Source organism: Panthera pardus, unplaced genomic scaffold, assembly GCF_024362965.1.
Source record: "Panthera pardus isolate Hobbes unplaced genomic scaffold, ASM2436296v1 HiC_scaffold_16, whole genome shotgun sequence".
In the NCBI taxonomy this organism is placed as follows: Eukaryota; Metazoa; Chordata; class Mammalia; order Carnivora; family Felidae; genus Panthera; species Panthera pardus.
This window is the reverse complement of record NW_026526721.1, coordinates 121,151,580-121,179,463: the sequence shown is the minus strand read 5'-3', so window position 1 is coordinate 121,179,463 and position 27,884 is coordinate 121,151,580. Positions and strand designations below refer to the sequence as shown.

Sequence of the window (27,884 nt, the reverse complement as noted above, 5' to 3'; positions counted from 1 at the left end):
CCCAGGAGGCCCAAATAGAGTTCTAATTACTGGCAAGACCTGGATCCCTTGGCCAAGAAGGTCCATGTGGTGGTGACAGCAGTACCTCTAGATCTAACCCCCAGAAGATAGATGTTGGAGTTCTGTGACATCCAGACAAGGTGCCCACATGCTGCTGGCAAATCTGAGATTATCAACAGAGTAGGAAGTCCAAGGGCAGAAAGTGTTCAGTGGGGTCTGTGATCTGACGAGTGCTGCTGGTGATCCCATTCTTCCCTGTCTGTGCTGACTCCATGTCTACTCCCCACACACCTTGCTAATGAGTAGCTGACTTTAAGAATAAAAAGCATTCACACAGTCTCTGGCCAAAGCTGCTGGACGACCCTGGTCCAAGCAAATTCTGTCTCTGCTCCACGGCTGCCATATCGTGGCTTTTGTATCACCTCTTGGGAGAGTGTCATTGGTATCAAGTCTACCTGTTGGGCCAAGATGTACTGCCTCAAAGAAGCCCAGCATCCCCAGACTGTGATGTCCTACTATTGTAGTCAGGAGCAACTGGTCAAACCTAAAGACTCACCACATATCAAGAGCCCCATTTTCCATCACTGAAATGCCAGACAGCTCAAACTGCTATGTAGACAAGTATTATGAAATCTGGAACAGTGAGAGATATCAGAAGGCAACGCACCCAAGCTCTGAAGACACCCCCCAATTGACTGCCATCTTGACTGGACCAGCAGAAAGAATCCCTACACGTCTATCAGAATGCCTAAAATAACAAATTCTGATGTTCCCAAAAATTGACAAGGAGGTGAAGAAATTGGATGGCTTTTGCACCTCTGGTCGGACCATAAATGGTATAGCCACTCCGGAAAACAGTTTCCAATAAAGTTAAACATACATATATCATACAGTCCCACTCCTGAGTGTTTATACAAGAGAAATGAAAACTTATGCTAGCACAAAAGACTGTATATCAATATTCATGGCAGTTTTATTTCTAATAGCTTAAAACAGGAAACCAGCCAGACGTCCTTCAAGGGGAAAATGGATAACAAAACCGTGGTACATCCATACCATGGAAAACTATTCAGCAATGGAAAGGCACACACTCTTTACATACAACTTAAATGGATCTAAGGGCATTATTCTGGGTTAAAGAATGCCAATCTCAAAGGGTTATATACTATATGACTCCATTTATAACAAACTCAAAGAGACAAAATTGTAGTGATTGAGAATAGATCAGTGCCAGAGGTTGGAAGAAAGCATAAATGACTTAATGACCTAAGAAAGTGTGATTCTAAGAAGGTTAGCATGGGTTGTTTTTTTGGGGGGGAGGTTTTTTTTGTGGTGATGGAATAGTTCTGTATCTTGGTTGTGATGATGGCTATTCCAATCAATAACATGTGATAAAATTTCATAGAAACACACACGCACACATACACACACACACACACACACACACACACACACACCCATACAAAAACTGGTGAAATCCAAATAAGGTCCTTGCCTGAGTCAATAGTATTATACCAATGTCAGCTTCTTGGTTTAGACAGTGTGCTAGGCTAGTGGATGATATTATCATTGGGGGAAGCCAGATGAAGTTATTTAGTTACTCTACTATTTTTTCCATGTTTTGTGATTCTTAATCTATTTCCAAAAATGTTGTTAAAAGCAATTTCTAAAAACTCTTTTGAAGCTAAAAAAAAAGGGGGGAGGGTGTTCCCCACCCCAGAAAAGGGGGATTCAGCCACTGGCCTCTCTTTTACGAACAACTCCTATTGTTTATTTTGCCACTTTCTGATTTACGGGTAGCCTTCTAAGGCCTCGCCCTCTGCTTTTCAGAGACAGCCCATCTCAGATGGAATAAAGCTCAAGTATTCCAGCACGGAGAGTGTGAATATGCCCCCTTTCCCCTCCCTGAGACTTGTAACTTCAAAGCGAGGTAAAGACTCAGAGATCTAAGAAATGGTCTCACGATGAAAATCTAGGACAAATCATCCTTCTTGCCCCTGCACGGTGATTTCTTTTCTGGAATGGCTCTTTGTCTTCTCTGCTCTTCATACAGATTATTCTCTTCACCTTCACCAAATGGGCCCTCCTCTAATGGAAGGAGATTAACCCTTCTTTGCCCCCTTTCAATCTCATTCAGCTGAGGGCTTTCTTATAGCTACACTGCTCTCTCTGAGCCTTGTGCCACAGCTGAATGCTGCAGCGTGAGATGGCCGTCTTCCCTTTGAAGATGTATGCCTCTGTCAAACACCTTTTTGCCAGATTTGGCCCTGGAAAGGCAGTTTTGAAATTAAACTTCTCATGAGCTGCTTGGGTTTACAGAATGGAATTGCACAAGGCCATGGGCATTTAGGTCAAGGGGTACTTGCTGAGCTCACTACCTTCAGGTCCCCATCTTAATGAAATGCTAGCATTATTTACTCCCTTGCTTTGCTGAGGGGTCCCCAACATCACCTAAGATTGAAGCTGAGCATATGGGACGGATTATGTGGCATCCTGTCCAGATATGACAATACACTCAGGCATAAGCCACTGTCCCTTAGGATGAGCCTCAGCCCCCAACTTCCTGCCGTGTGTTATTATGGAGATTCATCTCCAGGGACCATGGTGAGAGGGACATAGGTGCACCTTTCTTGGGCCTGGCTTTGGCCCATAGTTCAGGGCAGTGTGCTAGAAAGGTGTCAGTTTGAATTGTTGATTTTCAGTAGGCGTTGGTGAATCTCCTAGCTCTGCACCTTTTGGTTTCAAAACCATACTGAACAACGGAAAATGAAACCTGCAACTTATTTTTAGCTGCTCATGCTAACTCATGAGATTTCTTTTTTGCAAACCAAATAGGATAAAGCCTACTTCAGCTGGCTAAACTTAATCTGATCGACTTAAATGGCAGTCAAACCTACTTCTCTGATACTTCTGAAGTGACCCTTGGTCTCAGGTGATATTTTGGCCATTTACTATTTTGCTTAAAATTATATTTAGTTGAGCTTTAAAAAAAATTAAACAAGTATACTATAACATTTTCTTGTGAGAGGAATTGAGAAATAAGTTATAGCTGTCTTACCAGAATCTCTTCATTAACTTGCTTTTCTATAACCATTTAATAAGTACCTATTTATTTATTTCTTAATTTTTTTAATGTTTGCTTACTTTTTGAGAGAGAGACATAGTGCAAGCAGGGTAAGGCAGAGAGAGAGGAAGACACAGAATCCGCAGCAGGCTCCAGGCTCTGAGCTGTCTGCACAGAGCCCAATACGGGGCCCAAACCCCTGAACCATGAGATAAGCCAAAGTTGGACGCTCAACCGACTGAGCCACCCAGGCGCCCCAATAAGTACCTATTTAAATGAAAGCCTGGAACTTTAATTGAGCCAGTATGTTGCATTACAAAGGGCAGAGTACTAGAAATTAAGGAATAGGGCTTTTATCCTGTTTGCCGAGGTCTTCAGATATAATACTCTCTTTGAACGTGATTTTTTTTCCACCTCAAAGAGAGGGTTGAGATGGCATCTTGCAGACTGCCTTGCCCATCCTATAGTTCTACGAAACATGTTCTGACGCTGAGGGCCCAGGAAAGGTTGAGGCACAATTTGGAGGCAATGGTATTGCTGTCAGACCATTCTTATTTCTGTCTCCCTTTTTCTGTTCTGGGAGGGACAGATTTAAACAAAGCCTGTGGTCTGCTTGCCAGACAATTTGTGACTCCCTTTGGGAAACAAGTAATTAAGTACTTGAAAGACTTCCATAGATATTTTCAGCCCCTAGGTCCATTCCTTAATTCATGGAGCAAGTTCCCCTATTTTGGGAAATGGCTTCATGAGACAAAGCTAAAGATTCCACTGGTAGTGATGGGAGCAGAGAGGGAACTCCCAAGTTGGTGTTGGTCAGTGAAGAGCATACCCATATGAGCCCCCTTCGCTGCATCAGACAACGCTCTGGGTGCCGCGGGAGATACACAGATCTTGCAGGAAGCAAGCCAGAGACGTGATTAAAGGTAGATAATTCAATCAACAAAAACTTATTCTGCCTTTATCTTCAGTCCGAAGGAAGTGACGATTCACTGAGGTTTGTTAAAGCTGCTCTGGTGAGATGAGGTGCATGGTTATGGCCTTTCTGAGCCATGTCTTTATCTGAAAGAAGAGAAGACAAATGGCTTTGTTCCCAGGTTGAGTCTTGGAGTATTTGCTGCCCAGGATGAAGGGAAGATATTAGGAGAGGATTATGTTCTCACAAAGGGTGGCTTTTACCAATCTGTGAGAATTCTTCCTCCTCCACCCTAGTTTACATCCCCACCCTCCCTCTTCACCCTACTTGCCAGTCTCTCAAGAAAGAAGAAACTCAGCCATCTTACTGAATATGTGTCTTGCCAATTCAGGATCTAGTAAAACCTTGTTGTTCTTTCCTTTAGTGCCATGTTGCAAATGCCCTGAGAAAAGCAGGAACTATTCTGCTGCTAACGTTGAGGTAGTGATATCAAAACAGTGGTGAGGAGTATGGAGGATAGTCCCACAGGAGAGCTGGATGGAAGTGGGGCAGAATGTTGTCGGTCAGAGTCTCCCTCCCAACCCTAAGTCACTCACCAGTTTTTCTCTGTTGAAAACCGCATGGTTCACATTTCCCGTCTCCCCTAGGTCTTTCCTAGAAGATAACCTCAGTTTGGTCCCCATGGTTTGCTGCCTCATCTTTGCCATCAAGTATGTACTCCGTTCCCACATCTTACACAGATCCTAATGGATAGAAGTAAGAAAACTCATGTCTAAGAATTGGAGGCTTCCCAGAGTTCAGATTCCTCAGTCCTGTCCGTCTACTCAACCATTCATTCTACTGCCTCATGAGCACCAAGCAACATAATCCTCCTCTCATATTCCCAGGCAGAGTGGAGCTGATTAGAAAGCCCCCTTTGAGAGCCATCTGGTTGGCATATAAAATTACTGCCAACGAGCAAGATAGTCAGCTGGCCACATAACCAGGAGGCAGGAGACTTGGAGTCTAGCTCTTGGCCTAGACCGACCTGGAAAGCAAGCTGGGCTAGATTTTTTAGAATTACAAACTTCAGAGCCGGAAGGGATCTTAGAGCAAAATGTACAGATGCTAACAGAGAGAGTTAATCACTAAAATCATGCATTTGAAACACTAACGATGGTTGAGGAAAATCTCTTACTCAAAAGTTAGACTTTTGAAAAATCTGTCTTCAATATATGTTGAGGAAGGAACTCATAATACCAATTTAGTTTATTTGTTCAGGACAAAAATACTATTCGTAAGTGGGAACCTGGTCAGTCTTGATTGCTACACTGATTTTTCTTTAACTGAAAATTTAGATTAGAACACTCTAACAACCTGATAACAAATTTACTCACACATGCTGAATCTATTAGGTACAAAAGGAAACAAGATATACTTTTTAATATAACAAATGGGCTAACTTATTAAATGTGTGATCTTGGGCAAGTGACTAGATTCCTCTCAGCCTCAGTTTCCTCATCTGTAACATGAAAAGACACCTGGTGAAGGCTTTTGCTCAGGTGGAAATGTGAGCTTTCCCACTTACTTTGTCTCATAAAACATTTCCAAATTACGACACATCTCTGACCAAAATTGTTAATCTGCTCTCTACTCTTAACTTTTCAACCTGGTCTAATGAATTCCTCCTTTTATTTTCTTTTCCACCTGCTGGTCCAGCCTGTCTCCAGTTGATGGCCCTAGGTACCCACAGTTCCCAGGGCCTGGGAAATTAAGGCTGGTTCATATAAAGGGAATTAGTCCTGGCTTCAGAGAGTGGGGATTCCATCTACCAGGATTCTGACAGGAAGAAGTTTCCTACATCAGGACAGAATGTGGATGGAGGAGGTTTTATCCTCTGAAGATAGGTGGAAAGACCTAAACTCTGGAATTGGTCAGACTTAGATTTGAATCCTAACTCTGCTATTTCCCATGTGACTAGAAATCCCAATTAGGTCCTCAGCCAAAGTTGATAATAATTAATACTCACCTTGAAGCCTTTTGGGTTAGAATTAAATAATATAATATAGCCAAATATTGAGTATGTAGTAGGTTCTCAATAAATGGTAGCTATTATAGACTTAGCTCTGATTAAGATAGGAAACAGAAGTTCCTGCCCAGCTCCATAGGCAAGACATAGATGTTTAAAATAGCACCAGACTTTCAAAAAATTTTAAGTAAAAATATCATCCAAAGCCACTTTTAGTCCTTGATAAATTAAGTCACCATGTTGTTTCCAGGACTAAATACATTATAGACTGATGTAATAACCTCATAAAACTTTTTAAACTTTTTAATGCTAAGAATTTAAACAAAAATGTTGAATTTGCTGAACATTTCGTTTGCAAAAATTTAGATTTAGGATGGCCTAACCTGGTAACAAATTTACCCAGAACTTTGAATGTCCATATTAGGTGTAAATGGAAACCAGCTGTAATTTTTAACGCAGTGAATGTAGTAACATAGTGCAAACCAATCCAAATGTTTATAAACCAAGGTTTTCTCTGGGACTCAGTGCCCTGACTTTCTTTTTTTTTTTTTTTTTTAAATATACAGAGTCAAGCTTTGTTCATACTTGAATTATGCACTTTGCATAAGCCATGCAATTTAACTTTAACCCGCAGGACTGAAAATAAAATGAGCTAAGACTGCAGAGCAACAAAACTGTGGGCAAGGAAGAAGGTTAATCAGAGTGAAAGGCACACCCCTCACTGCTGTCTCTGTCCATCTCTGTCCTGTTCCTGCCAGGCTGTTTAGGGCTCCTTATACTTGACTCCTCAGAATGGCAGAAACAGGTTAAAATTTTTATCACGGAAAAGGGATTTGTCATTTATTTATTTATTTATTAATGTTTATTTTATTTTTGAGAGAGAGAGAGAGAGAGACAGAGCATGAGCGGGGGAGGGGCAGAGAGAGAGGGAGACCTAGAATCTGAAGCAGGCTCCAGGCTCCGAGCTCCGAGCTGTCAGCACAGAGCCCGACACGGGGCTTGAACCCATGAACTGTGAGATCATGGCCTGAGCCAAAGTCAGACGCTTAACTGACTGAGCCACCCAGGCGCCCCAAAGGGATTTGTCTTTTAAATTAATATTTGTGTATGTGCCCCGAGGATGTTGATGAGGAGCATGCTATTTCTAAAAATCATAAGTGAACACATACCCTTGCCACTTGTAATCATGACAAAGCCTAAGTAATTCAGGCATGAGCGTGGTTTTGGTTTTTTTGTTGTTTTTTTTTTAAGTACAAAACAGGATTTACTAGTCAAGAATGTCTGCCTAAACAAGCTCATCAATCTGAATGCTTTTAACTACAATTCAGATTTGTTTAACCCAAGCAGGTTTGGTAAACGGGCCAAGTTTGCTCATTGCGCATATTTAGAATATCACAGAATAAACCAATATGTGGCTTTTAGGCTCATTTTGACAGAGGGTGGACAGGGAACCCACTGGGAGGTTTGGAAACCACTTGCCCTGGCATCAGGTTTACGAGTATCAGTAGGGGACCTGACCACATTCACCACCCTGCCCCTGTGAGGACATAACACTATTCGCTCATCTCATGGGAGCATGATGCGGATTACTGTCCTTGTCACTGTCATTTATTATCGCAGGCAGAGGAGGCAGCGACTTAGTTCTATGTGGTCACAGTTGATTCCATGTGGTGTATATCTAGCCTACCTGATAATAATTTGTGAGTATTTTAACATGATTGTCTAGCTTTCTGATGTTATTACTAGGGAAGAGCTGAACAGACGCTAACAGCACCAAATGTCTAGGTGTTCACTTCTACCTCTTCTGACCCCACCGTGAGGACCCTGCTTTCTAGATGACCGTGTATTAAATTGGTACCTTGTAACTCAGCCTGAGAGTCTAATTCTTGACCCCCATGGTAAAGGAGGAATTAGCCTAAGGACACTCCATTCTAATTTTCTGTCGCTGTCAATGCTAACCAGAGCTCATAGAGCAATGTTGTGGGGGTGGGGAAGATGGCTCCACCGCTGGTGTTAGACCAGGAGCTACTGTTTCTGTCAGAGCCACGTTTATTTCTGGAGTAGTTGTGGGGGAGAGATGTGCTCCAAAGAGAAGAGGATTCGGTGTGGTTCAGGTATGAGCGACCATCTGGACGTCCCAGCTCGGAGACTTTAAAGTGTATGGGATAGAGATGGGCTGGGTACTTTCCACACATGGAGCTGAAAATCACTTGGGTTCTGGGAAACGAGATAGAATGAAAGCTAGAAACAAAAGATCCAGTTGTGAAACCTAGCACCTAAGTTAAGATGCTTGAATACAATTTCTCCTTTAAAAAAAATTCTGGGGAACTTGAATATTTTGCTAACCTGACTATTTTTAGCCAGTCCTTATAGAAGATCGAGGCACTAGGAAACTAGCAACCCCAGAAAATATGAATTCATTTTTGCACGTGTTAAAATTAATTAGCATTAGTATATTCAGTGACACAACAAGACAATTAAAGAATTTTGGAGAGATAAGAAGAAAAACGTAAATATATATTCAAAATAAGGCTCATAGCATTTTATAAAAATGTTGGCTTATGTCCAGGATCTAAGGGTGGGGGTGGGTATGGTTTCTTTGTAGCCGAAGAAAGTGGAAAAGAATCTGTTCTATTTTCTTAAAAATAAAAGACTTCTTGTTTTATACAGCATGGTAAAAGAAATGCTTTTCTGTTTTTTACCTGCCGGCAGTTTCTGGAGGAAATTTTTCTAGCAAGCTATGCTGTTTTCCTCTCTTTGGGGACATGGTGACACTGGTTTTGTAGCTAAACAGTATTTGCTTATTAGGCATTTCTTCAAAATCCTGAATAAGCAGCTCTTTCCACATTTTTTGTTCCACATGTTAAACGTTTCACTGCAATTTGAGCTTCAATTGTGTGTGTGTGTGTGTGTGTGTGTGTGTGTGTGTGTGGGTGTTGATAGAAAGGATTGAAAGGGGATGCATAAGAATTCTTAAAGGTTTTTTGTTTAAAAAATTAATTCCTACAATTATGTATTGGAGTCTCTACAGAAGGCAATTCCAATTTATTACACACAGCCAAACTAGATCCCATCAATCTTGAACAGCGGGGGTAGGGAGGTGGTATTGAAGAAGACATGAAATTTGGTGTTTGAGTAGATGAGATTTAATTTTCGGAAAACATTTCACTCATAAAACGGATGGCACCCCAGTGTCAGCCCTGACCTCCATGATGTCAATGTCATCGTGCAAGCATAGCTAAGATAAGCCTCAAAGTAAAACAAAGAAACATCACATCTCAGCACAACACCATTTCTTCTCTGACAGCATGTACAATATATACACATATAGCCTTTGGATATCCCTGCCAATGCCTCGTTACTTTACAGTTTAGCTTCTGGAGAGGGAGGGAGGACAAAAATCATTTTGCGTGTTCTATGTTCTGAGCAAATGCGGTAAGTACGCTGGTGCAGGTCTTAACATTATTTAGGTCAGTATCCTAAGGATGGCTTTTATCGTTCATGATGATCAGCTATACCGTACATCCAAAGGAATTCAGCATCAATTTATTTTTCTGTGCTGATTTTATTTGCTTCTAAGTTTAAGCAAATTCATTCACATTTTAATACAATTCCAACAGAGGAGGTATCTGCCGCTCTGTACTGCAGATACATTCAGCAGGATACATTTACACGGCTTGTGGTTAGAGGTTATAGCACCGATACAGACAGCCCGATCATGCATTCTTCTGTAAGCCTGCCGGCACCGTTTAGGATTTGAAAAATAATCTAGAAATGCTATACCCTGTATAATATTATTTTTTGCTTCACAATAGCTTAATAGTTTTGGATTTTTGTTGTTGTTGTTGTTAGCAATTCTATGAAATTAATAGTCTATCAAATGCACCCCAAACCAGATACATACTGTATTGAAAGCTTTCTTCAAGAAGAAGATATGACAGTATTCATTCCGGCTTATTTTCTTCATTAGCAAAAGGATTGTTTGATTCTCAGAAGCAAAAGGACACATGCATTGTGCAGCAGCTCTGCTTAAGTGTACGAAATGCCTTCTACTGTCTGGTTGCAGAATTTGGAGTTTGCTAAACAGTGTTTAGTGATTGGGCTCATCTTGCATCACCAGTTGATGACATTTTTCTTTGTTCCCTCCTACCCAGTTGAACCAAGACTCTGAGGCTGATATGCAATGTCACTTACAACATTAATCAGATACTGCATTTAAGGTGAGCTGTCCCCTGCCTCCTCCTTCCCCAGTGCTCGTGTCTGCATGCAGTGCGTATCTTGCTTCTGCGAGCCTAAGATGGCAGGCAGGATTAGCCGTGCTTTTGCTGTGTGTGCATGCTGTGTATAGAATTCATTACACGTTGCCTAGTATTTCAGATGTGAGTATGTAAATGCTCGGTATGCCATATCATCTGGTAGCGAAGACTTGTTTTTGCCTCATTACAGCCTTAGATATTTCAACATCACCTTTCAGTTCCGATTCATTTGCCTCTGGATGTTTGCTTTTCATCACGTTCAAAATAGGATTTTACCTTTTTTTTTTTTTTTTTAACAAAGCCAAAAAAAAAAAAACCCTAAAAACAAAAACAACAACAACAAAACTCTGCTACCAGATGGTGTCTCTCCTTTCTTCTTGCCTTTGCTGTCTTTTAAATAATGTATGTTGTATTGTTAATTAATGTGAATATCAAATTAAACACTTGAAACTTACATATTTATTATGCAGGTAGGAGGCAAGGTGGAATCTATTTTTAACTCGTATGCACTCCATGGTGTGCACACAAGTTGGTTCTCAAATTTGTATTTTCAGTGCTGGTATCAGTGGTTTGATTTTCAGCAAATGTGACAGTGGCCTTTGCAGTGGTCAGCTCCGGGCTTTGAACTCTCAGAGGAGGAAGGGGAAAAGAATTCAGCACAGCACCTCCTTGGTTGCAGCCTCAGAGAAACCTTGGAAGAGAAACTTCTTTTTTCAATCCTATTTTCCTGTTGATAAATTCAGTTCTCGTGATCACAGTACATTCAAGCTGTTCTGCGTATGATTTTTTTGTGTGTGTGACAATCGCATCTAAAACTTGTGAGCAAGAAGACGGAGAAATCAGTTGGTCTCCATCGCTTTACATAAAAATGGCTGAGTGTCTTGTCATGCTAGCACTGCATTAAGTGATACACACAGGTAGGTCGAAATTTGCATGTTTTATAGATTTTTTTAAGCCATGCAGCAAGAATATTAGAGGGATTAAAATATGACTTTTATAAGGAAAATTAAATAAGACAGCTGTAATTTTTCGGAGGGAGGGTATTAAATTGGATAGGCTTTCCTATGCAGATACTATATAAATGTACAGCTTTGCTAAACTTACAAAATGATTCTGCTATAAAAGTGAGCTGATTCCTTTTAAAAAAATTATATATATATGATAGGTGTGGCGCCATTAGACAACAAAAGAATTTTTTGAAAAGTCTGTTGATTCAGCTCCATTTTAGCTTGAAACTAAAAATAAATGGTTTTCTTGAGATAATTTTAAAGAGCGCAAACAAGCTTAGTAAGAAACATTTAAAATATTTAAATTTTAAGAAGCGGTCTTTAAACGTGTTATATGAAAGATGAAAATAAAAACTTACATGCTTCCAAAATCCATTTTAGATAATATACAAGAACAAATATACTATTGGTTTATCTATTATTTGGAGAGATGAGGAGTTACAATTTTTAAAGGGGGGTGGTGGATATTAAATATAGATGGCCCTGTTAGAAGAAAGAGAGCTTCACTGAAAGAAAAAGAGTCCCTGGAATGGTTCATTGCAGACCATACAGCTATGGTTCTGTAAGTACCAAATTCTGCCACTTTTCAAAATAATTTCATGGGCTCTTTCCTTTGAGCTTAACTTCCGAAATATATTTTAGTTTCAACTTAACACTGGGCCAGAACCTGTTTCCTTGGTAACCAAATCTTATTTAAAAATGCAATAACTGATATGCAAAAGAATGTCTTAAAAAAAGAAACAAATGGTTAATGAAAACTGTACAGTTCTTTTTCCTCCCATATAGAGTCTGCACTGGTTTTAGACGTTTTTAAATGCGGTCTTCAAGCCTTAAAAATTAAGCCATATTTCTACACATATAGAGAAAGCTTGCACAGGGAGAGCTTTTTTTTTCCCCTCCTTTGTGCTCAGTACTTTCAAAAATTAAGGTTTTTCTTTGTAACGTGCTCCAGAATGCTGGTCAAGGTTTGTGTACAAAGGTGTAGTTTCATTATCACTGGTTCACCAGCGCCCCTGAAACAAAAGGCATCTCAGAAATTCTGAGAATCAGAAAATGCTTATGCCCTTGTTTTCCCCGATCCCTCCATCGGTAACCTCAGAGCTCTGGGTAGAGAGGGACCGAGAGCCAAGCCCACCCCCCCAATGATAAGTGCACATCGAGCCTTTGTGGAAACGTCTTTATAGATGTATTAATAGGAAGATACTGGCAAACCTGAAACCTCTCTGAGGTTTACTCCAATGTGAAGAACATTGAGACTCAGAACCCTCTGTGTAAATAGCTGCTTTATTCTAGCAGTTTGCCCGATATTCCAAAGCACTGTCTGTAAAACCAAACCTCTAATGGGCTAAAGGTTTGTTGCTGCTGTTGTTGTTGTGTTGTTTTGAGGCCAACTTGAATATTTTGCTTGGAGTCTTTCTCTGGCTCAATGATATTAGAACATGATTCACCTCATAGTGATTTCGTTCTTTGGGCTTGCCACGAAATATCCTTCCTGCAATACCTTTTTTTTTTTTTTTTTTTTTTTTTTTGGCTGTTCGGGAGCCATTTTCCTTCTTGCCTGTGACTTAAAATGACTAAGTACATTTTGAATATAGCATCAATCAGAAGATCATAAAATGAAGGGAAATGTAGGACACCTGATTCAGTATTGCCTATTTATTTTAGTACCAGGAGCATTAACAGTTGCAGTAGAATCAAGCTAATTGTCATTCGCTCTCGAGCAAATAATGAGCCAGGCATTTGTAATTAAAACACTATTGCTATTCAGAAAGATTACAACTACAACGTCTTCCATTTTGATAGGCCGGAACAAATTAATCATTTTGAACCTATTTGAATCTTAATCTCAAGGTTAGATGGATGCAATGGAATTGTTTTACCATGAAAATGAATGCCTGATAGATTCAACAGTGTATTTCTTCTTTATAAAATGTTGGTCCTTTTATTGTTAACTCAAGCATGGTTGCGTCATCTTGTAGATTTTCATACCTAATGATTTTTTGTGGCATTATTCATTTATGGTGCTCTTGGTCTTGCCGAAAAGAATTTTAAACACAATTCAAGGAGGTTGAAAGCCAAGTAAGACTGTTAGGAAGTATATTGTACCATTGTCATTCTAATAAATAGACCAGCGAATGGAAGAATAATTATTATTTATTACTTTGTTGTGTTTCGCCTTAATGCTTTGCCTTCATATTTCACAGAAATATTTACAAGGCACAAAGCTTTTCTAAACTTACCCATTTACAATTATTATTGGATCTCCTAGTCTAGCCAAAAACACTTCCCGATGATTGCAGAGATGGCATTTACGCCCTCTCATTGCCTAAAAGGCTATGCTTAACCCATTTACACTTTTGGCTAAGGTGTTTATACCGGGCAGGCCAGAGCAGGTGCGACAAGAAGAATGTGCAAACAACTGCCTTTGTTCTCACCAAAACAAAATGAGCAAATCTGTGGTTTTCTACCTGAATGATTTATAGTCTCCGGTTCTCTACTCTTTTTCTTTGGAGAATAGGAAATGCTTTTCCAAGCCTTAACTCAGTGAGACGACCACGGTTGCATCTCTTGCTACTAGAGTGAGCTTGATCTACCTCAACCAGTTCTGTGGATCCCCCCGTAAAAAGACTGGTAGCCAGACCCTGTTTTAGAGCTGTTTGGTAGGGGAAGGAGGATCAAGAAAAAAGATCTAGCACTTATATCTTTAATACTAAATCCTGCTTAAGCCTTTGAGTTCCTACAACCATGTCGTTCATTCTAACAGCTCCCTTCCGGGGGAAATGCTGTTCTAAACAGCTTTGTTGGTAATGAAACATTCGACAAATTTATTGAGCACCTACTACAAGCCAGGCATTTTCCAAAGGCTGGAAATATAGTAATGAACAAGAGATCAGGGCCTGCGTCTTATGGACCTGCCTCCAATGGAGAGGAATGGTGGGGGTGGGGAGCTCAAAAATAAATATGTAAACAATTAAAGTAGACAAGCACAAAAGAGAAAAATAGAAATTTAAAAAGCAAGAGTGAAGGACTTCTGGGTGGCTCAGTTGGTTAAGTGTCTGACTCTTGATTTTGGCTCAGGTCACGATCTCACAGTTCATGGGATTGAGCCCCATTTTGGGCTCTGTGCTGACAGCAGGGAGCCTGCTTGGGATTCTCTCTTTCCCCTCTCTCTCTGCCCCTCCCCGGCTTACACACACACACACACACACACACACACACACACACTCTCTCTCTCTCTCTCTCTCTCTCTCTCTCTCTCTCTCTCTCTTCTCAAAATAAAGAAACAAACTTAAAAAAAGAGAGAGAGCAAGAATGATATCTTGGGAGGAAGAGAGCCACTTTCGAATGATTGGCCAGGAAAAGCCTTCCTGAAGAGGTGGCATGTAGGCTGAGACCTGCCTGCAGGGTGAAATGGACCCAGCCAGGTGACGTTCTAAGGGTACCATTATGAGACAGAGGAGGCTCATGCTCAGACTGCAAACTCCTTTCTTTGTGGAGCTGCTGCCTAACAGAGCCAGGTCTGACGACTTTGCAGGTTCGGCCTTACGTAGGTCAGCTTCCTCTTATGTAGGTAGATGGCTGGTCTTAGTCAAATTCCCAGGATGCAGTGCCAGCGAAGTCACTACCTGTGACCCAGTCCCAACCTGAAACCACCTAACAAGGTGCCGTGGTAGTGATGAAACGCTGGCATAGATTTAGCGCTAACCCCAGAAATCCCCAGCAGAAAGGATTCTCAGAGCTTTGTTTTTTGTAAGAACTCCGGAAAGTAAATGCATGGCAAAACATTGAGACAGTCGTTTCCTTTCACTTTTTCAAAAGCACATGGTGGAAGGATCAGTCCCATACCGCCAATAAATTGTCTTTGTGCTCTAGTGCCTAAAACACTTCAGTTCTACAGGTCACTTTGCCCAACAATGGCTTTCTAAGGACCTCACTCCTTGGCGTGGTGTTTCTCTATTCGAGCAAGTAATACTAAAGAAATTCTTTTTAAGAACCTCGACTCTTTTATGCCTTTTAGGTTGGTCTGCTGATGAAGCTCTGAGAACAAAGGGATAGCTTTGCTGTATAAGTTAGAAACCATAAGACCCTATGAAGCCTTCAGAATGTGTCAGAGGCATCTTCTAAGATTGATTTACAATATAGTGAGGTTTTTTTTTTAAGTTTTTATTTTTATTTATTTTGAGAGAGAGACAGAGAGCAAGCAGGGAGGGACAAAGAGAGAGGGAGACAGAATCCCAAGCAGGCTCTGCGCTGTTAGTGCAAGCCTGACTCGGGGCTCGAACTCATGACAATGAGATCATGATCAGACCAGGAAATCAATAGTCAGACGTTCAACCGACTGAGCGTCCCTAGTGGGTTTTGCTTATCACAAGTTAGAGGTGGCCTGGCTGACTCCTTACATTTTGTTTGGTTTTGACTGGCTCGTGAAACTTTCCACTGCCTGAAGACTGTTCTAAACCTTTGTGGTAGAGTCTTGCCCACGAGTGCGGGAGTGGGCTTCACTTCCTCGAGCATCACTTGTTGAGCATGTACTGTGTGAGAGACACCGCTCCAACCCAGGCAGAATGGAATGTGACATGAAATATCCCAGGAAACTTGCATCCAGGTTCCTACACAAGGCTAGCGCATTGTATGGACAGGCACAATTGTGTGTCCTGTCTGTTCCAGAAAGAAATGAATGACATGCTGTTCTCTTAGTGGACTTTTATACCGTTACCTTGGAGGCCAGCCTTCAGTTTGGGGGCATTTCAGCTGATGGCAGGGGGGCTCCTTCCTGGGACTCTATATCTCATCCTCATCACCTTCCCAAGATGTCTTGGCTCCTAATAAGCCACCGTATGTCTGGCTGCCCTGCTCCAAGCTGGTCTGCCTACATTTGCCAGGTGACTTCAACAACGGCTGCCACTCTTTTGCATTCATGAGCAGATGTTAAGTTGAGAGGCCCTTGAATGCAAAAATTTGAATTTGTGATGCAGGCAAGATGCTTCTGCCTTTTTACCTTCCCTGTCTGACAGTGGGGGTCTCCCTGCTGTCTGTCCTGCAAAAAAGGCTTGACAGGTAACAGGTATATCAAAGACCAGTTGCCAAAGCTCATGTCTCTGTTAGGTGATCTCGGTGTGGCTCTGCTATGGCCTCAATGTCTCATTGACCAGAAAAGTGTTCTTTTGATCTTGTAACTCATTTTGCATCCTTTCCCTTAATGCTTTCCTTGCTTCTGCAGCTTCCTGCTCAAGGTTCAAGACTAGCACTTGGGTCTACACTCACTACACTTGGCCTGCAGAGGGAGTTTGTTTTCTGGTTCTGTTTTGTTTTAAAATTGCCAGTGTAAATATTATTTCTGTGTTCATGAAAAGCTGTGAGAGCTTTCGTGATTTTCCTTATATAAAACAATAAACCTCTTCCTTCCCCTGTGGTCATTGCTGCCAAGTGGATATTTTGAAATTCCTTTTTCCTTTTTCCTGCTAAAATGTTCTACCCTGACTGAGGCCTTGCTCTAATTAAGGCCTAACAGTCCTGCCCATCTTCCCCAGTGCAGAGCATGACGTGCGTGCGGAGCGCCTGCCCCGAGGGCCTTACAAGCCAGTGAGACGAGAAAACAAAAGCCACCAGCTGAGAATGTGGTTAAATCCCAGAAGGGCAGTGCCCTTGTAATTTTTTCCCCCTTTTCTCTTGTTTCTTGAGCTGTGGAAGGGAAGAGGGGAAGCTTTAGTAGGGAAAGAGAGGGGCTACATCACTGAAGGATTCTCTAGAGACTGCAGGCTATTGCGGAAATGATGTGGAAGAGAATGGGGTGGTCATTTAGGAGGCGAAATGGGGCGATAGAGGGGACTGCAGACTGAGAGGGCTGCAGAGGGACTGGTGGAGGCAGAGAAAATAGGAGGAGACAAAGGGAGCAGTCAGGAGGCCGCAGGTAAACAAAAGGAGATGCTGTTTTGCCTACACTGAAGCTGGGGGTGCAGGGTCCAAGGGCCAAAGAGCGGAGAGGGGGTGCAACTAGAAAAAGAAGTCTAAAATGCAGGCTGCAGGCTTGCAGTATAGGGACTGGCACCATGATGTTCTGTCTGGCTTCCATGGTGATGTTGGCCTTGCGGTTTAATTGTCCCATGTTGGTTAGTACAAAGAGCCTACAGACTGACATCCTTAAGGGTAATTTATCCCAGAATTTTTATGAAGTCTCCATCCCAAGGCTTCTATTCTCCATCTGAGAATGTCAGAGAGCCCCCCACCCCCTCACCCCCATTGCTCTGCTAGATCTGGATTGAATTTTAAATGAAATAAGCAGACTTCTCACTGCGTTGTGATCTTCTACAAAGCCCAGATGAGAGAGAGAGATCCAAAATACCTGATTTAAGCTACAGATATTAGGAACTCTCTCCCGAAGTCGTATTGCTCATAACAAGCATGGTGCTCTGTTTTTGGAGTCCCCCCCCCCCCCCGCAAAGCCTGTCCTTCCTTGTTCTTCACCAGTTTATCCAGACCCTGATCTGAGTGCCAGTGGTTACTCTCACGGAGTCCTTGCTCTGTAGGAGGACCACACCAGCTGGTGTGCCACCACTAAGTGCGGTCATCATCCCTGTACTTCTTGCTTAGCTCTTACAGGAATGTGAATCACAGACTTCAGTTGCTGTGTGGACCTTAGACACACTTTTTTTTGTCACTGAGAGAACTGTGGCCCAGAGACGTTGTGACTTCTCCAGGTCACTTGGAGAGTTAAGAGGCCATGCTTGACTCCTGGTCCAGTGCAGTTTCTACAATATGCTTCTTTTAGGTCACAGGGAAGCCCAGTCCTAAAGCACAGATAGTAAATATTTTAGGTTTTGTGGATTGAGGCACAATTGGGGATACCACATAGGTATTTATATAACAACAGAGAAAGCAAATTTCTATAAGCTTTTTAAAAAAAAATTTTTTTTACGTTTATTTATTTTTGAGAGACAGAGAGAAACAGAGTGTGAATGAGGGAGGGGCAGAGAGAGAATGAGACACAGAATCCGAAGCAGGCTCCAGGCTTTGAGCTGTCAGCACAGAGCCCGTTGAGGGTCTCAAACTCACAAACCGTGAGATCATGACCTGAGCCGAGGTTGGATGCTTAATCAACTGAGCCACCCAGGCGCCCCTCTTTAAGCTTTTTTTTTTTTTGACAAAATTTAATAATATATAACATTAAGTATAACAGTAATAAAATATGCACTGCCCTGCATTAGATATAGAAATGAATGACGGTGGCTATGTCCCGATAAAACTTCACTTGTGGACACACTTTCAGTGTTGAATTTCATGTAATTTTCAGATCATTAAATACTAGTCTCCTTTAGATTTTTTTCCCAATCATTTAAAATTGTAAGAAACATTCTCAGTTTGCAGGCTATACAAAAACAGGTAGTGAGCCAAATTTGGTCCACAGATCATAGTCTGTGGCCCTGTTTCCTAAGTCACAATCTGCAAATTGGGGGCCCTTTGGCCAGTCCAGTCCACACGTGTGTTTTATTTGTTAACAATTTTAATTGAACCAGTTACAATATTTCCGTTTTCCAGTTGTTTTTTCTTAATTTTTTTTTTTAATGTTTATTTATTTTTGAGACAGAGAGAGACAGAGCATGAACGGGAGAGGGTCAGAGAGAGGGGGAGACACAGAATTGGAAGCAGGCTCCAGGCTCTGAGCTGTCAGCACAGAGCCCGACGCGGGGCTCGAACCCACGACTGTGAGATCGTGACCTGAGCCGAAGTCGGATGCCCAACCGACTGAGCCACCCAGGCACCCCCATTTTCCAGTTTTTTAATTGCTTCTAATCATAAATCCTTCTCATTATATTTATATAGTTCTAAGTATAAAAGTAATATATACCTACTGTGAAATAATTTGAAATGTTGACATTTTGGCATGTATTCTTTCAATCTTTTATCTATGCATGGTGATTTTTTTTAATACTTGAGATAATATTTTGTAGACAACTTTGTATCTTCTTCGCATTCACTTAATATCATGTCACTTTAAGGCCTTTCTTTACATAATCTTTTAAAACTTTATTATGAAAATCTTGAACCTTAATGGAAGGGCCAGATTAATGAAACCCCATGTTCTACATGAAACCCAGCTTCTACAATTCTCAATGGCTGGCAAACCTCGTTTTATGTAATCCTCTCCTGTATTATTTTGAAGCAAATCCCAGACATCACATCATTTTATCTCTAAGTATTTTAGTATGATTCTCTAAAAGACAAGGATACTAAGAGAAAGCCCTTTTGCTTAGCCAATAAATTCTGAAGTATGTATGGGCAAAAGAGAATAATGTCTGCAACTTACAAATGGTTCAGGAGAAAATTAGGTAGGTAGGTAGGAAGATATGAGTAGAGTGTATATAGGAGGTTTTTTGTACTGTTCTTGAAATTGTTCTGTAACTTTGAAATATTTATAAATAAAAAGTTTTTAAAATGTAAGTTACTAAAAGAATACATTTAAAAATGTGACTTATTAAGAAAAATAACCACAGTATCATTATCATTGCCAACAAATAATAATTCTTTAATAACATGAAATATCATAGCATTTCTCCTAATATGGCCTAATTTGTCCAATTATGTCATTAAAAAAAATAATTTACTTATTCAAAGCACAATTCCAAATAAGGTCCTTACAGTACAGTTGATACTCCCTTAAATTCCATTTAATTTATTGATTTCCTTCCTGCTTTCTTTCATCCTTGCTATTGCTGTAAAAAAATTGTTGAAAAAATACTATTTGACCTGTAGGGTTGTCTACAGTCTAAAATCTGAGGACTACATTCGTCGGTGCTGTTTTCCATGTTCTTCTGTTGCAGAAATTTCCTGTAAATTGATAGTTACAGCTGGAGACTTGATCAGATTCAGATTCCTTTGTTTAAGTAGTCAACATTTCATAGGTTTTCATATAAAAGTCCTGATTTTTGGCTTCATTGGGAAATTCTGCAGATCTGGCCTTCCCACGTGGCAACAATTGATCTGGGGCTGGGTAGTAACCACGTTTATTTCCCACTTAGGCGGGATATGAATTATTCTGCAGGCCCCAGTTCATATTACTTCTGCCTGGCTCCCAGGAGCCTTAGAGCCCCTGTTCTAAACACTGCCTCTTCAGGGACTTTGGTAGACTTCTCAACGCACCATCACAAGAGGCCTTTTTAGGAATGTGGTAGAGATTAGAGAAGACGATTCAGACACGGACTTTTTAAGATGCTTAAAGGGAAAAGATAAGCAGCTACATAAAGGGAGGCCAAGTGATAGAAATTTGGTGAGTGCCAGGATTCGGGAAAGAGAGAAGAAACGTAAAACAGCAGATTAACAAAGTGCTGCAAATATGGGAAAAAGAATGAGTTATAGATTCCTAACCCATGGCGGGAAATTAAGGAAGGAAATGGGTTTAAAAAGAGACAAACTTGAGTCTTTTTATACATTATGATAATATTGAAACCTTAAAAAAGGGAGAAAGAGAGAAAGAGAGAGAGAGAGAGAAGGGGGCAGTAAATGTTACATTGGTCAACAGTCCTAAATCAGAAAATGCAAGCATGTAGGTATAGCATAGCAGAAATCATGTGGTGATTAAAGGAAATGAGGTAGAAAACGAGGAAAGCCTCCTAGAAAAAGCCACTGGAAAAGGACCGGCAGCCGTGGTTTGGAGATGTTGAAGAACTGGTAGACATTTAAGAGGAGAGGATCTTGAAAGTCTTAGAATTTTTTTTTTTTTCGGATTTGCAAATGTATTGAACTGAAAAGTATAAAGATATAGAAAAACAAATCACGTTTAGTTGTTTGGGGAAGAGAACTTAGAGAAAAGAATAAAAGCTTTAGAGAAAAGAATAAAATCATAACAAGTTGGGATGTTCCTGGAAATTTCCAGATAGTTCCCCTTACTCAAAAGAATGATTAAGAGAGAGAATCTGAGACTGGTTATGAGGAAGGGTGGAAAATTTTGAAGGACAGGCTGATTATGTAAGTTTTCGGCTGTGGTGTTCAAAACTGTTGCCATGATATTTTAGTTATTAATAACAATTTGGGGAAATCTCCTTGCTTCTGGAGAAACATTTGGCTCTAATGAGAGAGAAATGCCACTGTTTGTGAATTCCCAAGTGGATGTAAGGAGCCATTCACTTGCTAAGCCTCTTAGGAAAGCCAGAGCCGATTTCACCCTTAACAAGCTGTTGACAGTGTCTGATCAAGGTACCACCTGGAACATGTTAGCAGAACAGAAAGTGGACTGTGGAGTCAGACCTGTGTTTAAATCCCTTTATGTCACTTGCCATGTGACCCTGGCAGCTTGCCCATGGAAAATTTCTAGTGTGTGAAGGTTGCTGTACATATGTAGCTATGATTCTTACTGCTTGGATGGTAGGAATGTAGAGCTCTGAAATAATTGCCGTTCCAGCACTAGCATCCACAACAGTTTACGCTTAAAAAGCGCTTACTGTGCGCCCAACAGTATTGTAGATACTTCACAGGTATTATCCCATTTAATTATTTAAAAGCCCTATTAGGTAAGTGTAATCTTAAAAGTAGCCTCATTTTATGGATGAGGAAGCTGAGGCTCAGGGAGGTTAAGTAATTTGCCTAAAAGCCACACAGTGAGTGGCTTTCTAAGTGACAAAGGTGGGCTTTACACCCGGGCAGGCAGACTCTAAAAGCCAAATTGCCTTGTTCTACCACTTCCCATCTCCCAATCTTAAGAAAGCACAGACAGTCATGGCTCATACCGGCACTTTCCAACCCGTGGTTCTTAATTCACATGCCTCAATTTTCTTGGGGGGGGGGGGTTGGTCGCCAAATGATTTTCAGTTTCCAAAAGCCTCAATGGAAACACGTAAACTTGCAATCAGACCACAAGTTTCTTTAGGTTGGAATCCACCAGTAACAGTGGATTGGCTCAAGTTTTGTAGAAGCTCTGATCGGTGGTTACTTACACAAAAACATTGCAGGGTTGTTGTTTTTTCAAGTGGGAAGATGAATCATTAGTTAATAAACGCAATTTAGTGGAATAGATCTTTCTAAACATGTGGCCTACAGAGAAAGGCTAGAGGGTACTTGGCTTTGGGAAGGTCGGGAACTGCTCATGTACATGTGTGTGCATGTTGCCCAAACTACCCGCCTTCAAAACCCTGCCTTTATTTTTAAATTACACGAGTCTTTAACTTGACTTCAAGTCAATATATTTTTCCTTGATTACATAAAATGTTATGCTGGCTGTGTATTTAATATTGAAATCTCCTTTATTCTTCACCATGATCCGGTTCTTCAAATATAGGCAGGAATGGAGATGCAGAACTGCAAACACTGTATTCCAAGCTGAAACCAGGATAACTGTAATGCCCCCAATTTCAAATCCGAGAGACCACCAAGGAGCCGATACCGATGCAAACATTCCAGGGTTTATTTGCAAGCTCAAGCTTGGGCCCAAGTATACCCGACAAAGCGGAGCAGGGACTTGGACCCCTAGGTTAAGAGGCGTAGCAGTTTTATAGGGGCTAGTGGCCAATGAGATTGTAACACACACAGAAAGTTGCATACTCATGTCAGTCCACACGCAGGTGGCCAATTGAATTACAATTTACCCTGTAGTAACTGTTTGAACTAGCCTATCACTCTGGTCAGAATTGGCACGCAAGTTTGGTGGGAAAAAGGCGGGTTTAAAAATTGGTGCGCGTTTGGCGGGCAAAAGGCAGGGTTTACATTCTTTGACGGTGAGGGGTTCCGCATTCCTATATGAGCCGGTTTCCAGTAAGGGTGTGCTCAGCGGCTTGACTAGGGTGAGGGAGTGTCTTAAGCAGTAAGTAGGTCATGTGGGGGTTATACATGACATGGTGGGTGTAGCACAAAATGGAGTTAGTCTTGCTCTGCTTGTCCAGGGGTAGGGGGTTTTTGTTAAATTCCTTGGGTCCCACATAACAGGCTTTTGATCCTTTTAACTTGTAACCTTGCAGTAAATCTTCGCTAGAGAAAAATTTAAAGTAAGACCCATACTACCAAAGCGCAGGGAACGTGGATGAATTTTGTTACAAAATCAAGCCAACAAAACCTGCGCATTACTGCTCCATCCAGGCTGATAGCTCCACGAGGCAAGCTTGTGGCAGGCCTCGGTAAATACTTTCTCAGGAGCAGTCCCCGAATCTTGGAAGAAAGATCCTAGCAGACAGTCAGTGCCCTTTATTTGAGGAAGAGGACTGGCTCTTTTCCGTGAAATGCTTTTTTACGCCACGTTGGGAAAAATCTATCTAGGCCTCTCCTGACAGCCATGGGAAAGCACAGGTGACACCCTCTTTCTGAGAATTTGATTACAATAAAACTGCGCTCGACTTTCTCCGAATCCTGCCTGTCTGCAACGTGCAGGGTTTGGATGCCCTCTGGGACCTCGATCTGGAACCCAGGGTCCTTCTGCGGCCCCAGGCCTTGTTCTGATAGGCTCAGTGGCCCTTGGCCCCCTTAACGGGGTTGTCCTTGGGCCGGGTTCCTAGCTGTGTTCTCCCTCGGGAAGGAGGTGGAGGCCGCTGCCTCCCTGGTGGAGTCTGGGGCCGTCGTAGTTCCCCACCCCCAGCCCCCACCCCGCCGTCGCACCAGGTAGGGTCTGGGCCTCGCGGGGCCGTCGTGCGTCCGCCGCTCCCCTGTCCCGCCGCCACCCTCCCGAGGCCTCGTCCTCCGCGCGGCGGTTCTCCGGGCGCCCCGGCCCGCGGGCTGAGGGTCGGGCCGACCTCTTCCAGCCAGGTCGCGTCCGCTACCCCGCGCCGGGGGCGGGCCGGGCCGGCAGAGCCGAGCCGCCGGCGTCCATTTTCTGGGCGGTGCTGTGTGGCGCAGCGGCCGGACTCGCGGGTCCGGAAGAGCCATGGACCCCCAGGGAAACGCGCTCGCGCCGGAGCAGTCGAGCCCTGTAAGTGCCACTCGCAGGGTCTGTGTGCGTGGCTGGGTGGGCGAGGTGCGGCCTGCGGACGCGGGGCCCCGGGCGCGGCCGGCCTGACCCCTCCTCTGCCCAGGAGGGAGCCCCGAAACCTGGCTGGCAGAGGGTGACGCAGAGCCGTGAGCTCTGCAAACGCTGGAAAACCGAGCAGCTGCAGAGACCGAGCGTCCGCAGGTGCCCGGACCCGGGGGCCTGCGCCCCAGCGAGGGAAGGGGGTCAACTGCAGAGCGGGGCAGGTGGCGCCGCATCTAGTGGCCCAACTGCGCGGCTGTGCTAGAGAGCGGGGGGTGGGGGTGGGGGGGAGAAATGCGCACCCAAGGGCCGGGGACGTTATGGGCTCAGGTCCAGCAGGCTCAGGAACTGCGCTGACAGTCGCAGCTCCCCTCCTCCGGCCTACCACTGGGACCCCAGTCCTGACCGAACGGGAAGCTGATGATTTTCTTGGTTCAGCACCAAGCCCCTGAAATTGAATGGGACGTGCAAAGGCAGGACCCTGCCCCCAGGGGTTTGCAATCTCAGCCTCTTACTTCTGCAAGTAGTTAGGTCTGTTCTGTTGGTACAACACAACCGCCCGCTGTAAGCTGCTTCTTTGCAGAGTATATAATAAATCACCCGAGATTTCAGTCTGTCCGCGATTCCACTTTATAAGTCCTTCTCTTCTGTAGGTAAGTGACTAATTGCATTCTGGACTTTGGCCCTAATTGAATATTCCTTTTAAGGATCCATTATAAATGATATATGTTATGGTGTCTTATACATATTTTAAAGGTTAAAGACTTTTCTCCTAATTACGAAGCTCAACTCCTCCAGTCAGGTTGGCATGGTTAAAAAGAAACATAGGAGGATTTAGTCCGTTGTTTCAGAGAAACTTCTGGTGAAGTACTATATGTAAGTGTAGTGTTTTTCCAACAAGAGTAGGGACCCATTAGAAGATTGTGGAATCAGTTTAGTGCGTTACCGCAGGAATTTTTTTAAAGATATAAAACACATAATCCAATATGGAAAAGAATTGGACGGAAAATAATCAGAGTGCAATGCGTATAGTAAGTGTTGTTTTGAGACTTTGGGGTTTGTTTATATAATATAATTTTTTTAAAAGGTGAGTCACTGTCAAAAGTTTTTAAAACCCTTATTTACAGGTTAATAACCCAGGCTTTGGAATCAAATGAACCTCGGTTTAAGTCTCAGGTCTAACATAAACTACCTGTGTGACCTTGAATAGATTCTGTGACCTCTCGGAGCTTCTTTTTGTGTAGCCGTAAAATGGGGGATGTCTCCTACATCAAGGGGTATTATGAAGACTTTATGAAGTCATGTATGGCAGTCATTTTGCTCGGTGCTTAACTTATAGTAGGTGCTCAATACACATGCTAATGATAATTACTGTTGTTGAAACATCAAATCCTGGCACCCAGTCATGGGACGTTGTACTTTTTCTTTTCTTTTTTCTTTTCTTTTCTTTTTTCTTTTCTTTTCTTTTCTTTTCTTTTCTTTTCTTTTCTTTTCTTTTCTTTTCTTTCTTTCTTTCTTTCCTTTTTTTCTTTTTTAGGTCTTGATGTGGAGGAGATGGAGGACTCAGAACCAAGAATTTCCAAGTGATTTCTTCCAAAGCACAAGAAACTGTTAGTGCTGGTGTGTTCTGACTGAGGTAACTGAATTTGCATCTCTCCTTAGTGTGTATGAAATAAGAAACGGTTTTTCTGAGGGACTGAAGGACTCCCAAGGGGCATATGATTTGTGCCAGCGATCCAGTAGATTTGGGGATTGCAAAATGACGACACTTCAGTGAACTGTTATTAAGGAGACATGACGCGTGAGGCCCCTGTGATGCAGGGGGAACTAAGTGAAACGAGGCTTCAGGACGACTGGTGTCTTGTTCCAGTTCTGCCAGTGACTGTTGTGGGAGTTTCTATAAATCTCTTCATAGATCTCTAGCTTCTCCAGACCGGAAGGGCCCGCAGACATCATTGCGGCCCAGAGAGTTTAAATGACTTCAGGGTGACCCAGTGGGCTGGAGCAGAGGCAGGACTGCACCTTGGATCTCAGCTGCTCGGTCATGCGGCCAGCTCTAGGCTGCAGAGTGAGCACCACGCTAGGCACTGAGAGCACAGATGTGAAGCGCCCACCTCCAGGACACTTGCAGCGTGTGTTGGCAAGAACTGACAACCCAGCAGAGTGCTCTCTCTCTCTTTTTCTTACTTACTCCTCACAATACCCCTACAAGGTAAAAAAGAACAGGTGTGAAGGATTAAAGTGTGAAAATGCAGACAGGTCACGGAGGGCTTCATATCTCATGCTACATTTGTGGTGTACATTTCTGAATGCAGAACACTTTGCTAGGACCACAGAGTTCAAGGCAAAGTGCTTGCCCATGAGGAGCTTGCAACCTAAACTCCAAAGAGGTAGTCAGACGGTCAGTACCTGATGTTCACCCCTGCTTCTCCAGCAGTCGTAGTGGGATCTGTGATAGGAAGAAACCTGAGTAGCTGACATATCACAGTTCTTGCCTCTCAATGCAGTTTTTCATTTTTTTCAAATTTAACATAAACTTCCATCCAACTATTAAAACTTATACTTTCGGGGCATCTGGATGGCTCAGCCAGTTGAGCATCTGACTCGTGATCTCAGCTCAGGTCTTGATCTCACCGTCATGAGTTCAAGCCCTGCACTGGGCTCTGCTCAATGCATGAAGCCTACTTAAAGAATAAAAATAAATAAACGTATACTTTCAACTTATAAATGATAGTAAGGTCTTCTCCAGATTAATTCATTGATTTGTTCATTCAACAAATGTTTCTTGAGCTCCCACAAGGCACGTGGGTATTCAAGACCAAACATACTACTATATTTTTAAAATCATGATATTAATCACGTTCAATCTTTTAGCAAGGAATTATTTGTCCAACTATTGGAGATTTGTTATTGTTAACATGCTGGAATATCAGCTCCAAGAATGTTCGAGATTGACTCCTAAAGGATATATAGGTCTTTTTAAAAATCTTGAAATCTTAAGAAAGGAATTTCTTCTCTTTAAAATTTTGATTCTGCCGTTACTGTCACCTGCTTGTAGAAGTCTTTTATCTGTGCACTTAACCAGTAGACATAGAGGAAAGCAGTTTGGCAAGGGGGCTTTCTTTGACTTGAAATTCTCCCCTCTTTAGCTTTTTTTTTAAATTTTTTTTTTTAATGTTTATTTATTTTTGAGACAGAGAGAGACAGAGCATGAACAGGGGAGGGGCAGAGAGAGAGGGAGACACAGAATCTGAAACAGGCTCCAGGCTCTGAGCTGTCAGCACAGAGCCCGACGCGGGGCTAGAACTCACGGACCGTGAGATCATGACCTGAGCCGAAGTCGGACGCTTAACCGACCGAGCCACCCAGGCACCCCTCCCCTCTTTAGCTTTGAAGGCTACCCAGGACTATGAGTGTTCAAAAGTAAAGCAATGTAAGAGCTACTTTAATTTACAGAGTAGAGTTAGAGATAGCTCCAGTAATCGCATCAAGCAACAGAAATCAGTTGTAAGTCTTGACTACTCCTTGTAATAAACTTAACTCCAAATAGAACAAATGAGATGTTGAATGTGAATGTGCTTTGTAAACTTTCAGGAGTTCTATAAATGTTACGCAGCAAATATTTATTGAGTGCTCACATGAGTACGTCACCGTGCTAGAGAAAACAGATTCAACAGATCTGATCCCTTCCCTCTCAGGCCCTGTGATGTA

At 42.3% G+C, this 27,884-nt stretch overlaps 1 protein-coding gene and 1 long non-coding RNA gene across 15 annotated transcripts in view; one reads left to right on the top strand and one right to left on the bottom strand.

Annotated features, from left to right (window-relative positions):
• Window positions 1-27,884, top strand: part of ZBTB38 (zinc finger and BTB domain containing 38) — a 173,235-nt gene that overhangs the window by 67,835 nt on the left and 77,516 nt on the right. For 4 of the 14 annotated variants that reach the window (XR_002076887.2, XR_002076886.2, XR_008422566.1 and 1 more), the window contains exons 5-6: window positions 10,140-10,205; window positions 25,711-25,809. Coding sequence is in view for 1 of the 14 variants with exons in the window: in XM_019438106.2 (XP_019293651.2) it covers window positions 24,090-24,134 (45 nt within the window). In the remaining 13 variants the exon portion in view is untranslated. Of the gene's footprint in view, window positions 1-5,675; window positions 6,880-8,080; window positions 8,100-10,139; window positions 10,206-10,632; window positions 11,159-23,102; window positions 24,135-24,504; window positions 24,827-25,710; window positions 25,810-27,884 lie in introns of those variants that run through there. The other 10 variants (XM_019438121.2, XM_019438136.2, XM_019438168.2 and 7 more) reach the window with 10 other exon arrangements.
• LOC128777313 (uncharacterized) lies at window positions 954-10,478 on the bottom strand. The gene is made up of 3 exons (XR_008422568.1): window positions 9,890-10,478; window positions 4,574-4,720; window positions 954-4,123 (listed from the first exon to the last, which is right to left on the bottom strand). It is a non-coding gene; the product is annotated as an uncharacterized LOC128777313 (long non-coding RNA).